Genomic DNA, 12,529 nt, shown 5'->3' with positions numbered 1-12,529 from the left:
CCAAACGTCCACTCGCTCGGGCCAGTGCAGGAAAGCAGATGGACAGATGTCGAGCTTTCAAAGGATGCGGTCATGATGACTACTTTGGCAATAGATGACACCTTTTGTCGTGGGGAGTTGCGGGTTGTCGCAGACTGACGGACTCTGTGCCTGTTCATGTCAGCACGACGTTGAGAGTCTCTTTGTGACGGGGAGTGCAAGGCGCAGGCAACATGGGTGTCGAATCACTCCACCGACGGATGGTTCGCCTTGTACCAAGGCATCAATCGATATCTGTGCCAGCGCTCCTCGGGGCTTGTCGAGGTTCTCGCCGACTTTCGCCCGGCGGCCGTCGTTTGCCTCCAAGACTTGTGATCAGAACTCGACATGGAATGCGCTCCTATAGCAAGTAACATTCAGGCCTTGACTCTGAGTAAGCGTGATACATGACCTGGTACCAGACATCCGCCAGGAATAGACATCATGTGTGACCTGCCACCCTTGCCGCCTGACTCCGCTCTCGCTCCTGATGAAGCGGTGCTTGCTGATGGAGAGGGAAGTTCGTATACTGGACTTTGGACATACGAAAGCCTTCTGCGAATGGACGACAGCTGGCAGCATTGTGCGCGATGATTGCTCACGCCCGTCATCCTTGAGGATCGAAGGATTTCGTCCACAACGTGTAGCAAGACGAGGGCCTCCGCGCTCTACTGTTCGATGGAATGGCCATTCGCGGTACAGCAGGAATTACTGTTGTGGTAAGCGGGAGCGTCGGTCGGCAAGTCACTTGATCGAGGTCCATTCCCGAGGATGTCAAGTTTCTGCCTTGAGCGGCCGTGTGTGACCAAACCAGGATGATGTACCATCCGCGAGCCGAGACTCTGAGCTTCCTGGGCGTTCAATTCCTTTGATTCGATCTTTCCCCGGTTGCCAATGAAGGAAGGGAAGGCTACTTCTTCGAAAGTCCCTCCGTGTGTCTGCGGAGTAGGCACGTGCCGACAAGTGGATCTCGGAACTACTGGCCAACAAAGCATACCTACCCAGGTAGGTACTCTATCGTTCTAGCATCGTGCGTGATAGACGAAACTTGCGTGATCCAACGAGCTATCGCGAATTTCAACGAAATCGCCCGTCCAGCGCGCAACGCATTTGCAGGAGAGATCATCATGAGTACCTACGTGAAAGTACGTGACGATTCTAGCCCCTCGTGGACCTCACGAGGCACAGCGTGTGCTCCGGTGCAGTATCCACCAGGTCCAGGCCTCATCAAAGTTCCGTTCGCATAAACTCAGTTTTCTCCCGTCTTTGGGTTCCATGCTACAGCTGCACGGAAGAATGATGGCCTTCCACGTATTCTCTGACGACTCACGAGCGACAAAGCGAAGGTAGCGTGGCTTGGACATGGACGATTCCCCTCGTACCCTGGGATGTCGATTGATAGGTGGACACGTCAAGCACTACAGATTGCGGGGAATAGGCATATCCGAGATCCATGATGTTGTCTGGTAGTCGAATATGCCTATTGTCTTGGCGGCAGCGTGGTGCTCAGCCGGTGAGGTTCAGATATGCAACCGAGCCGACTCAAGGTCGGGCTCTGAGATCGCGAGGGCGTCTCTGGCCCATTCGACGAGTGTCCAAACCTCAACGCCACCGAGTCTCCAAGCGAGCACGATATGTTTTGCAGAGATACGTGAATCGACGATATAGAAAGAGAGACACAAGTGGCGGCGAGTGATTGCGTCCACCGGACATTTCTCAGATGCAAATTCGGCGAATGTCGGAGGCACGTGTTCAGGGAAGGAACAAAAGATACTTCCAAGGTTGGTACACATCAGACCGGGGGGCTTGCTTCAGGATTCCTCCTGGGGCGCCGAACCCAGATTTGTGAGACACTGGGGGAAGGAGTCAATCTCACCGTCTGTGGAGTTACTGTGCGCCTGGTGGGACGCCCAGGCTTGGCGGGGGACACGGGTGTGGCGGAGCGGGCGGAGGAATTGGTGTATCTTGATTACAACCGTGGGACCTCCAGGGCTCTCTCGGAGGTACTGCGCGCCGTGAAGAAAGACGCGTACTGCCTAGCGAAACGGGAAGGACACACTTGGTCCAGTCCAACACAGAGATCTATCCGCAAGGATGACCATCTTCTAGTACAATCCATGGCTTCTTCCATCATCCCTCGTCCCTCTCCCTCTCCCTCTCCCGGGACGTGCGCGCTGCTTTCCTAAAAGAACCTCGAGGAAATCGACATGACGCTGCGGCAGAGGGATTTGGAACGATGCTCGGCAGTCGAACGCCTGGTGTGCGCCACGGTGTAGCGAATATGCTGCCGGCATACAGCCATTGTGAGATGAGATGTAAGCCCAAAGATGGCAATGACTGGGATGGCTCTTGGTGCACGGAGATCACCAATCCGTCAATCCGTTATCGTGGAAGCCCGACGACACCGAAAAACACGGATTGGTAATCTCACTCTGGAGCAGTATTGGGGGCGTTGGACGGTCTAGATGCGTCGTGATCGTCCCGTCGCCGCACGAGGCGCACGCGCGCATAAAACGTGCTTCTCGAGATGAACCTACGGTGTAGCAGATCTTTGAACGGGCGGAGGAGTGTCGTGTGCCTGTCGATGATACCCCGACCAAGCGAAGGCTGGCGGCGCTCGTGGGAGAGAGGGAGAGGCTTGACGAGGAGCGGAGCAATGTCACATTGTCGTTGTTGTGCACACGTTCCACCATCTATACGTCGGAAACAACCTGATTCGCTAGGCGAGCACTTCACTCGTACGTTCCGAGCCACACTCCGCGGTACACCGCTCTGGACGATATGCTGCACCTGAATGAAACATTTCACGTCCACAGCCCGAGAGAGAGGACATGCTCACGAAACAAAGCCAGATGACACGCTTTCCACTCATGACGTCAGCCGTGGTGGGCAGGATATCGTCGTCCCTGGACGGTGTCAAAGACGGGCGAGTTCGCCCAGCATTGCATTACCAATGCAAGTTGCATTACCAATACAAGTGAGCAGATATCAACAAAGAATGAGGGTCAGATTCGTCATCAACGCCTCCGAGTGATAACGAGGAGGAGGATGAGCCTTCGGGCGCGATCGTCGTGCCGCAGCCAAGTCCTCGAGTCACATCGTTGCGCGGCCGACTGATCGGGGGAGTGCTGTATCGCTTAGAGGCGAAGATTCTTGGCTTATCGCGCCCATCTTGGCGTAATCAGGCCGTGGGACGGGCGGCGGCGGGAGGAATCAGTCCTCACTGTGTGTGTGATGGGAGTGATCCTGATCCTGCAAGCACAAGTGCAAGGGACGCCCAACATGCCCAGACAGAATGACGGAGGGAGGGGTGGGCTACGTTGGCTTGTGTGGTATGTATGTACAGTAAAGTGATTACAGTGTGTGGACTGGGCGGTGGCGCCGAGTCTGGCACGTCCTGCGTGTACACATCAAGCCACCGGTCGAGGACGAAACGCCAATTTCTCTGCCTCGAAGCGAAGATCTCCCTGGGTGGGCTTGTGGGCTGGCTGCAGAACCCCTCGCCAAATCCGATCTCAAAGCTTGTCGTCATCACCCACCAATCTCGAGATGCTGCCGCCGTGTACTGCTCAAGTGTAATGGAGAGAGCCCAACCGAGGCGGAAAAGGCCTCTGCTCGCACCTACACTCCCTCTCTGCGAGTGGGCTCCTGCTGACCATGAAATGATGACGGATTGCCGACGTTCAGGTAGACTTCGCGACCAGGTTCAAAGGAAGTGCTGGGTGCGCCAATCGGCAGGGCTGGCGGACCCCCCTTTAGGAGACAGACATAACCACCTTGCAGCCTGGCACGCCCGTGTCATTGGGGCCATTTGTGTGATCCAAGCCTAAACCATCCCCCGACAATTCGCCGTATCATTTTATCGCTGCATCTGTCTGGGGAACGCAGAAAGAGGGCTGCATATGTATCGCCGGATTCACTGCTAAAATGCTGGAAGAGTGCTGTACTCCGAACTCTATCCCTCACGAGCAGACGGCTAGACCGCCGGGCGCGTCACAAGTCGTCCCTACCATCATCAATACATGTACACATGCCTTATGCGTCGTGAAACCGCATATGCATCACCGCGTCAAGCCCATTATCCCGATGCTCACGGCGTTGGACGAGTAGAGATGTGATCTTTATCTACGCCTCGCGATAATCTGCTGTGATAATGTGGAAACGCACCTGCAATGTGTGACATGATGACACGGCCTCGGGAGAATGCGGAGGCGTCTTCAACTCAGCAGCCAACAAGTGAGGATGTCTTGGAAGTCCTTGGCGACCACTCCTTCGGCAACATACAGGTCCGAAGCAGTTCAACCAACCAGTGTTTCCTTTCCGCGCCCTCGTGCGAACACTGAACACAGTATGTCTTCAAGACACGTGTGACCGTTACAGGTGACGAGCTTACATTTCCTTGATTCACGAGAAAAAAGATCTCTGCGGTGCTTTGTGGCATCCAAGTGCGACAGAGTGTAATCGAAATCTCGCTTCAACAGATATCAGGGCGCGCGCGAGGGATTTCGTGATGATCTCAACGTTGTTTGCACAGCCCTCCAAAACCGTTGGCCTGAATCCCAAGTCCCTTGGCGGCTGATTTAGTGGACGCCGCTGCCGTGATCGACATGTCCCGCCATTAGCAGGACCACCATTGTCGTTCTGCGCGCCCAGTCCGACTACTCCACACCGATCAATGCGCGGCGTGCCAAAATGAGCTGTCGTTCCTGTGATCCTGCGCGGTGTCGTCGTTGCGCAGCCTGGTCTCGCGGCTTTCCTCACGCTCCGGACTCCTCGTCATCATATTGAATCGCCCGCCGCCTACACCAGCGCAAGAAGCTCGGATGGGGGGGCGCAACCCCTTGTCGCCGCGAGCATGCCGGGCGCCGCCATCCAGCCCTAGGGTGGGTCCTTCCTCAGCGGTAGGGGAAGTGTGGTGGCAGCACTTCGTCATGAATAGTTGACCGGGGTATGACACGGGACTGTGAAAGCAACGGAGTCCGTCGTGATGCCCAGTCTGTGATAGGTTCAATCTCTTATCTTCCTAGCAGTGAGCCTGACGCCTCCGGAATCCTGCATCTCTGCGGCGTACAACTCTTCGTGAGATTCAAATAGTCCCCGTTGTCCCCACCGTCATGGAAAGATTACAACCCACCGTGTCCTTCGATTCCCGCTTTGACAAGATGGCTGAGATTTCAAGATCCAACAGCAAGGTCAACTCGGAGATCGAGACACCTACCGGCCCTGTCACTCGCAACCCCTCAGCAGACTCGAGAACGGCTGGCAACTCGATCTTGACCACCAACACATTCGACGAGCCGAAATGGCCTACCGACTGGCGGGCTTACCGATGCCTTTTTGGCGGATTCCTTCTCATGTTCAACTCCTGGGGTCTGGTCAACGCATACGGCACTTTCTCATCATACTACACTCAGACCATCCTCAGCGGACAAGACATTCTCTTACTCAACCTCATCGGTGCGACTGAATGTTTCTTGGTCCTGATCTTCTCTGGTGTAGTCGGGCGACTGCTCGATGCGGACTACAGCCGCATCTTGATCACCATTGGTACCGTCTTGACTGGCCTGAGCTTCTTCATGTTGAGCATTATCGACATCACCCACGACAGCCAGGATCGACTCTACGGCCTGATATGGCTCACACAAGCATTCACTGCTGGTTTGGGCATGGCCTGCTTTTTCGTGACCTCATCACAGGGTAAGCAGCTTCTCGCCGTCTATGCAGCCGACCTTACTAACCACGATCGATAGTCGTCGCAACATGGTTCAAGAGGAAGAAGGGATTGGCCATCGGCATCGTCGCATCCGGTGCCAGTATCTCGGGCCTGATCTATCCGTACATGTTCCGAACGCTCCTATCTGAATTCGGATTTAACCTTGCTGTGCGCTACGTCGCCATCGTCATCACCTGCACTTCCGGCTTGGCCATCATCTGCGCTGTTCCCAACCCCCACCACCCGAGGAACAACGCCCCTGAGAACCTTCGCGCTTGGTTCAAGCTTCGTCTCTATCTCGACACCTCGGCCTTCAAAGAGCCCGCATACGCCTTTTTCGTGGCTGCCATCTGCTTCATGTTCTTCGGCTTCTATCCTATCTTCTTCAACCTTGAAGAGTGGGCTGTCTCTGAGGGTTTCGGCTTCCGCGCTCTCGCCAACGTTGGCGACAACGCCGGCCTCCCCAGCAACCCAGCAGCTCACCAGATCCACACTTACTGGCTGTTGGCCATCATGAATGGCTCTTCTACTCTTGGCCGTATCGGATCCGCATACCTCTGTGACAAGGTTGGCGCATTGGTCGTTCACGGCAGTGTGATGCTCATCGCATCTTTGCTTGTGCTGATCTTGTGGCCATTGGCGCATCACTTACAAGCCGCCATTGGTTTCGTCGTCGTCTTCGGTATCTTCTCCGGTGCCGTCATCGGTCTCCCTCCCGCTTCCGTTGCCTACATCCTCGGACCAGACCCGCAACGGCAGAAGCGTCTGGGTCAGTGGACTGGCATGATGTACTGCTGCTCTGCCATCTTCGCACTATTCGGTCCCATCATTGCCGGCCACATGATCAGTGAATTCAGCACATTCCTGACTGTACAGCTCTGGAGCGGAGCTTGTCTTTTCCTCAGCTCGCTATGCATCTTCGCCGCGCTTTACTGCAGGAACAAGGCTGTGAACGCAGTTAAGCCCCAACTTTCCCGCTTCACTTCGCGGAGTGTCAGCGAGACTGAGCTGGAGAAGGACAAAGACGCCGAAGAAGTTTGAGCGACCCTCGAATCTCGGGTTGGCTCGAAGGATTTATGTCACGATTATCACGAGAGGCGTTTGGGACACCATGGCGGGAAAAGGCCCCGATCATGACGACTTTGGCGTTTATCTGGCGTATGAATTGAAACGATTCACCATGACTGTTGGGACATTTGTTTTTGGGATCCGCGACCGGCTCGATATTGCGACCGTCGCTGCTATTGGCGAACTCGGAGTGGTTCGCCCTCTGTATGTTTTTTAAAGATATATATTTCTAGATACCCTCCACGCGGGAAGAGACGTTCAAAACATGAAAGGTCCAACCCACCTATTCCTTCACCAACATCGCCATATGCCTGCTTTCTCGTGCCCACCTGCATAGATGCTTCCTTGTCCTGCGGAGCACTCGAGATGCAGCCGGTAGGGCTGCAATGCCTTCTTGAAGTGATGTCCAAGCTTGTTGATCATCTCGGCATACGGTCCGCACCGGCAACACCCGTGTCAGCCCCATCTGTCAATCTTACGAGATTGCCGCAAAACCGTTGACAGGGCCTGCTCTCCTGTACGGGTCGTGCACAACGCAGTGTTTTCGCTAATTAGAGTAAATGTTTCGTACAGCATATTCGACGTCACAGGGAAATGCATAGTGTAGCTCTTGTCAAGATACGTACATCAACTGTCTGAATTGGCGATTCGCAACCCGATGTCAGCCAAGTCCGAGGCAACCACTTATTTGTCCATTGTGACAAGATGGCTATGTCGATCACGCATCACACCCCATCCAAAGCGTCCTCGGTGGCTTGTCGACGACTGCTCGGCACCCCGCCAGCCAAGCTCATTGGCATTGTGTGATGGACTCCACCAACCACCATATTGAGAATTGACCATCAACCAAAATCCAAATCGCTAGAGACGACCAACGTGACCAATCTGCGGACTTACCTCGGGCTGCTAATTTCAGGTACAACTCTACATACAACCGCCGGACGAGCGCGCCAGGACATGAGCCAGACTCAGTCGAGCTACCGCACGGTAGCATATTTCGTCAATTGGGCGATTTATGGAAGGAACCATCAGCCACAAGATCTGCCTGCGGACAAGCTCACCCACATCTTGTACGCCTTCGCAAATGTGCGGCCCGAGACCGGCGAGGTATACTTGACGGATTCGTGGGCCGACTCCGACAAGCACTACCCGAGCGACTCATGGAACGATGTTGGCGACAACCTCTATGGCTGTCTGAAGCAATTGTATCTGCTCAAGAAGCGCAATCGTCGCATGAAGGTCCTGCTCAGCATCGGTGGATGGACTTACAGCTCGAATTTCGCCGCACCGGCCTCCACTGAAGCTGGCCGTAAAACCTTCGCGGACTCCGCCGTCGCTCTGCTCCAGAACTATGGATTTGATGGTCTGGACATAGATTGGGAATACCCCAAGGATCCCACAGAAGCCGCCAATTTCACGCAGCTGCTTCAGGTGACTCGTCATGCTCTGCAGAGCTACGAACAGACTCTCCCAGCGCCTCAGCCACACTTTCTGCTCACGGTAGCTTCGCCGGCGGGCTTGTCTAATGCGCGACATATGGAGATCACGGCCATGGACCAGCAGCTGGACTTCTGGAACCTGATGGCCTACGACTTTGCAGGCTCCTGGGACTCCACGGCGGGTCATCAGGCGAACGTCTTCCCTTCGTCGGAGAACCCAGCCGCGACGCCATTCAGCATTGACGCTGCTGTCCAGCACTACATCAGCCAGGGAGTTGCGCCGTCCAAGATTGTTCTTGGTATGCCTCTGTATGGTCGTGCTTTCGCACAGACCGATGGCCCAGGAAAGCCCTACAGCGGTTTGGGTGAGGGCACCCCTGAGCAAGGCAGCTGGGAAAATGGCGTTTGGGAGTACAAGGTGAGTTATTCTGAATACAACTTCTGCCTTGCCACGAAGCATTTCCATCGTTGCTCGACTGCAACTGTCCACTTCGCGTATGATGACAAATCGAGCCTCTCGCGTCAGCTTTGCATGCGTTCGACGTATGATCGGTAGTGGCCTCCATCATGATGACGGAATCGCAACCATATACGTTGTCGCTGTTGAGCAAAGCTATGGGCGTCCCTCAGGGGAAATTAAAACTTGATCTAATCTGAAAAGCGAACTACCATCGTTGTGGACAACTCTCGCCCTGCGCGTTCCCTTGTCTAGCCCGTCCCTTCGAACACACTGCACCGTCTTCATTCCGAATATCAACGAATCGATAGTGCAATTTTCTGACCGCAAGTCATCACAGGCTCTTCCTCGTCCGTCCGCAACGGTCAACCACGATCCCGGATTGGTTGCTTCTTGGTCGTACGATCCTTCGACACGAACCATGATCACTTACGATGACCCACAAGTCGCCGCGCAAAAGGTACAGTACATACAGCAACGCTGCCTCGGCGGTGCTATGTGGTGGGAGAGCAGCGGCGACTACAAGGCCGACGGCAGCGGCCCCGGACAGAGCCTCATCGCGCTGGTCGCCAATGCTCTAGGCGGTTATGGAGGGAAACATCTCGATGCGGCTGAGAATGAACTGAGATATCCGGCAAGCAAATATGAGAACCTGAAAGCAGGAATGCCGCAAGAATAGATAGCGATGACTATAGTATGATATCGGTTCAAAGATCTTTCCATCGCAGGACGCAACTTCAGCAAAGAGTCTGCGACATCGTGACTTGAGAGAGTTCGAGTTCACCATGTGCTGGGACATGCTACCAGTGTACAAAGTTCGAGCCCAAATTCAGCTTGCAGCGGAGCGGAATGTCATGCGGGCAATGCGGCGATGTGCTTACACCATGGCGGGCGTGCGGGCAAGCGGAATAAACGGTGTTCACCCCCGGCTTCGCCGCAACAACAACACTGGAACAATCATTTTTAGGGACGGAATTGATGAAGGCCCCGTCTTCGTGTGAAAGAGGAGTCGGATAAGGGCACGAAGCTTCCTAGTTCGACTGCTTGCCATAAGAAACGATACACACAAGCACCTGCGCACACATCGGAAAATACGTAGCTGCAGAAATTAAGCAGCCCACTTGCCCGCGCCCTCACCTGAGTCATTGCTGCACCGCCAGACCCCACCTATTCACACTCATTGACCATCGCGCATGTTTCGCCGCGTCCAATTCTTCGCGCGACTCACACCCACCCGCCTTTTCTTCGTCACACACTCGCCCGTTTGTTCAAATACCCTTGGCTCTGCTGGTGTGCAGAGATACAAAAGCACCATGGCGCCCAAAGATGGCGGCGATGCTCGCCCATTGGAAATGAACCCACCCCCCAGCTACTTCGCGACCAGAAATGCCATCTTCGACCGCCTAAAGGCTGAGCAGGATGCCGCCCGAGCGAAGCAGCCTCGAGAGCCCATCGAGGTCACCCTCGGCAACGGCAGCAAAAAGGAGGGGACCAGCTGGGAGACCTCACCGTCTCAGATTGCCCGGGAGATTTCCAAGAGCCTGTTCGAGAGGACGGTCATTGCACGGGTCGATGGCGAGCTATGGGACATGGACAGGCCGCTCGAAAAGAGCTGCAGTCTGGAGTTGTTGGATTTCGACCACCCTGAAGGCAAGAAGGTCTTCTGGCACAGCAGTGCTCACATTCTCGGTGAAGCCTGTGAGCGGAGGTTTGGTTGTTCATTGTGCATCGGTCCTCCAGTGGAGGATGGATTCTACTATGAAATGGCTCTGCCCGAGATGGCGGCGGTCACCAACGCCGACTGGAAGCCTCTCAAGCAGATCGTCGACAAGGTCGTCAAGGAGAAGCAACCGTTTGAGCGGCTCGAGCTGAGCAAGGAGGATCTCTTGGAAATGTTCTCTTACAACAAGTACAAGCAGCACATCATCAACGACAAGATTGCAGACGGCACCCGCACAACTGTATACCGTTGCGGTCCTTTGATCGATCTTTGTCGAGGTCCCCATGTGCCTAACACTGGTCGCATCAAGGCCTTTGAGATCATGAAGAACTCGGCCAGTTACTTCCTCGGAGATGCGAACAACGACAGCTTGCAACGTATCTATGGTGTCAGCTTTCCGGACAAGAAGGCAAGTGATACGAGATACAATGATTTGATTCCCAGCTAACGGCGATGTAGGCGCTCGAGGAACACAAGCACTTGCTCGAGGAGGCGGCAAAGCGAGATCACCGAAAGATCGGCCAAGATCAAGAACTTTTCTTCTTCCACCAAATGTCTCCAGGTTCCGCATTCTTCCTCCCGCACGGTATGATCATCTACAACGCAATGCACGCCTATATTCGCGAGGAATACTGGAAGCGCGGATACCAGGAGGTCCAGTCACCCAACATGTACAACTCGGCCCTCTGGAAACAGTCTGGTCATTGGCAGCACTATAAGGACGACATGTTCACATTCGACGTTGAGAAGGATCAGTGGGCGTTGAAGCCAATGAACTGTCCTGGACACTGTTTGCTCTTCGGTCATCGCGAGCGAAGCTACCGTGAACTGCCCATGCGCATTGCAGACTTTGGAGTGCTTCACCGAAATGAAGCATCTGGTGCATTGACCGGCATGACTCGTGTGCGACGTTTCGTGCAGGATGACACACACATCTTCTGCACAGAAGCCCAGGTCGAGCAGGAGATCAACGGCCTGTTTGATTTCATGACTGCTGTCTACGGTCGATTTGGCTTCAAGTTCCGCATGAAGCTCTCCACCATGCCCGATAACCATCTCGGTGATGTGGCCACTTGGGAACGCGCCGAAGCTCAGCTCACCAAAGCGCTTGAAGCATTCAAGGAGTCGACGGGAACTCCGTGGGAGCTTAACCCTGGCGATGGTGCATTCTACGGGCCTAAGATCGACGTCACCATCAGCGATGCCCTGAAGCGAGAGTTTCAATGTGCCACCATTCAGCTTGATTTCCAATTACCGCAGCAATTCAACCTCGAATTCCGTACCGACGAGCAGGCTGGACCTGTAGCCAAAGATGCCGACAAAGCGGCACCGAAAGATGCTGAGAAGGCGGCGCCAAAGGATGCTGCCGCCAAAGAGCTTCCTATCCGCAGCGCGGCGCCAGCTGCGGCCGCCCCAACCGCTGCACCTGAGACCGCTGCTGCGTCTGCTGACGATAAGAAGGAAAAGGAGATCGACTACCGTCGGGAGCTCACCCCCGGCTGTGCTCGCCCTGTCATGATCCACCGTGCTATCTACGGATCGTTCGAGCGCTTCATTGCCATTCTCACCGAGCATTTCGCCGGAAAGTGGCCCTTCTGGATGTCACCGCGTCAAATCCTGATCGTACCTGTCATGCCTTCCGTCAACGACTACGTCCTGGAGCTACAGACGCTCTTCCGCGCTCAGCGCATGCATGTCGACGTCGACCTCTCCGGAAACACCATGCAGAAGAAGATCCGCACGGGTCAGCTGCAGCAGTACAACTTCATTTTCGTCGTTGGCGCGCAGGAGCGGGATTCTCGCAGTGTCAACATCCGGAATCGTGACGACTTGTCCACTCAGAAGATGGGCGAGCTTATCCCTGTGGACCGCGCGCTGGAGCTGCTCACTAAGCTGCGAGACGAGAGGAGGTTAAGCAGCGCACTCCAGGCGAAGCCAGAAGAGGAGGTCAAGGTCGAAGCGGGCCAAGCAGCGCCTGCTGATGTTGTTGACGCGAAATAAGGCGTCTATTTTGTTGTGGACGTTGCTCCTCGCCATGGGTGTGCGTTTGTAGAAGTAGTGGTGTAGTCTCAGCCTGTTGTTCGAAGCCAAAATGCTCTAGGGTTGTGTCTGGG

The 12,529-nt window shown here is 54.9% G+C and overlaps 4 protein-coding genes across 4 annotated transcripts; all 4 read left to right on the top strand.

Annotated features, from left to right (window-relative positions):
* Positions 1-3,313: 3,313 nt before the first annotated feature.
* Positions 3,314-4,128, top strand: K489DRAFT_399297 (uncharacterized protein; the record flags this gene model as incomplete). The annotated part of the gene is made up of 3 exons (XM_033606959.1): positions 3,314-3,350; positions 3,379-3,740; positions 3,907-4,128. The coding sequence occupies 3 exons, from the start codon at positions 3,314-3,316 to the stop codon at positions 4,126-4,128; spliced, it is 621 nt and encodes a 206-aa protein (XP_033462083.1).
* Positions 4,129-5,180: 1,052 nt separating this feature from the next.
* Positions 5,181-6,772, top strand: K489DRAFT_314949 (MFS general substrate transporter; the record flags this gene model as incomplete). The annotated part of the gene is made up of 2 exons (XM_033601057.1): positions 5,181-5,715; positions 5,769-6,772. 2 exons carry the CDS (start codon positions 5,181-5,183, stop codon positions 6,770-6,772), a joined length of 1,539 nt encoding a protein of 512 aa, XP_033462082.1.
* A 984-nt stretch (positions 6,773-7,756) lies between these two features.
* K489DRAFT_314753 (glycoside hydrolase family 18 protein) lies at positions 7,757-9,374 on the top strand (the record flags this gene model as incomplete). The annotated part of the gene is made up of 2 exons (XM_033601041.1): positions 7,757-8,656; positions 9,036-9,374. 2 exons carry the CDS (start codon positions 7,757-7,759, stop codon positions 9,372-9,374), a joined length of 1,239 nt encoding a protein of 412 aa, XP_033462081.1.
* Positions 9,375-10,008: 634 nt separating this feature from the next.
* Positions 10,009-12,416, top strand: K489DRAFT_407754 (threonyl-tRNA synthetase; the record flags this gene model as incomplete). Its single annotated transcript, XM_033607401.1, has 2 exons — positions 10,009-10,803; positions 10,875-12,416. 2 exons carry the CDS (start codon positions 10,009-10,011, stop codon positions 12,414-12,416), a joined length of 2,337 nt encoding a protein of 778 aa, XP_033462080.1.
* Positions 12,417-12,529: the final 113 nt, after the last annotated feature.

The sequence above is a fragment of the Dissoconium aciculare genome (assembly GCF_010015565.1).
Source record: "Dissoconium aciculare CBS 342.82 unplaced genomic scaffold K489scaffold_3, whole genome shotgun sequence".
Lineage (NCBI taxonomy): Eukaryota > Fungi > Ascomycota > Dothideomycetes > Mycosphaerellales > Dissoconiaceae > Dissoconium > Dissoconium aciculare.
The sequence above is the reverse complement of the archived record's forward strand: the minus strand, read 5'-3'. Positions and strand labels throughout refer to the sequence as shown.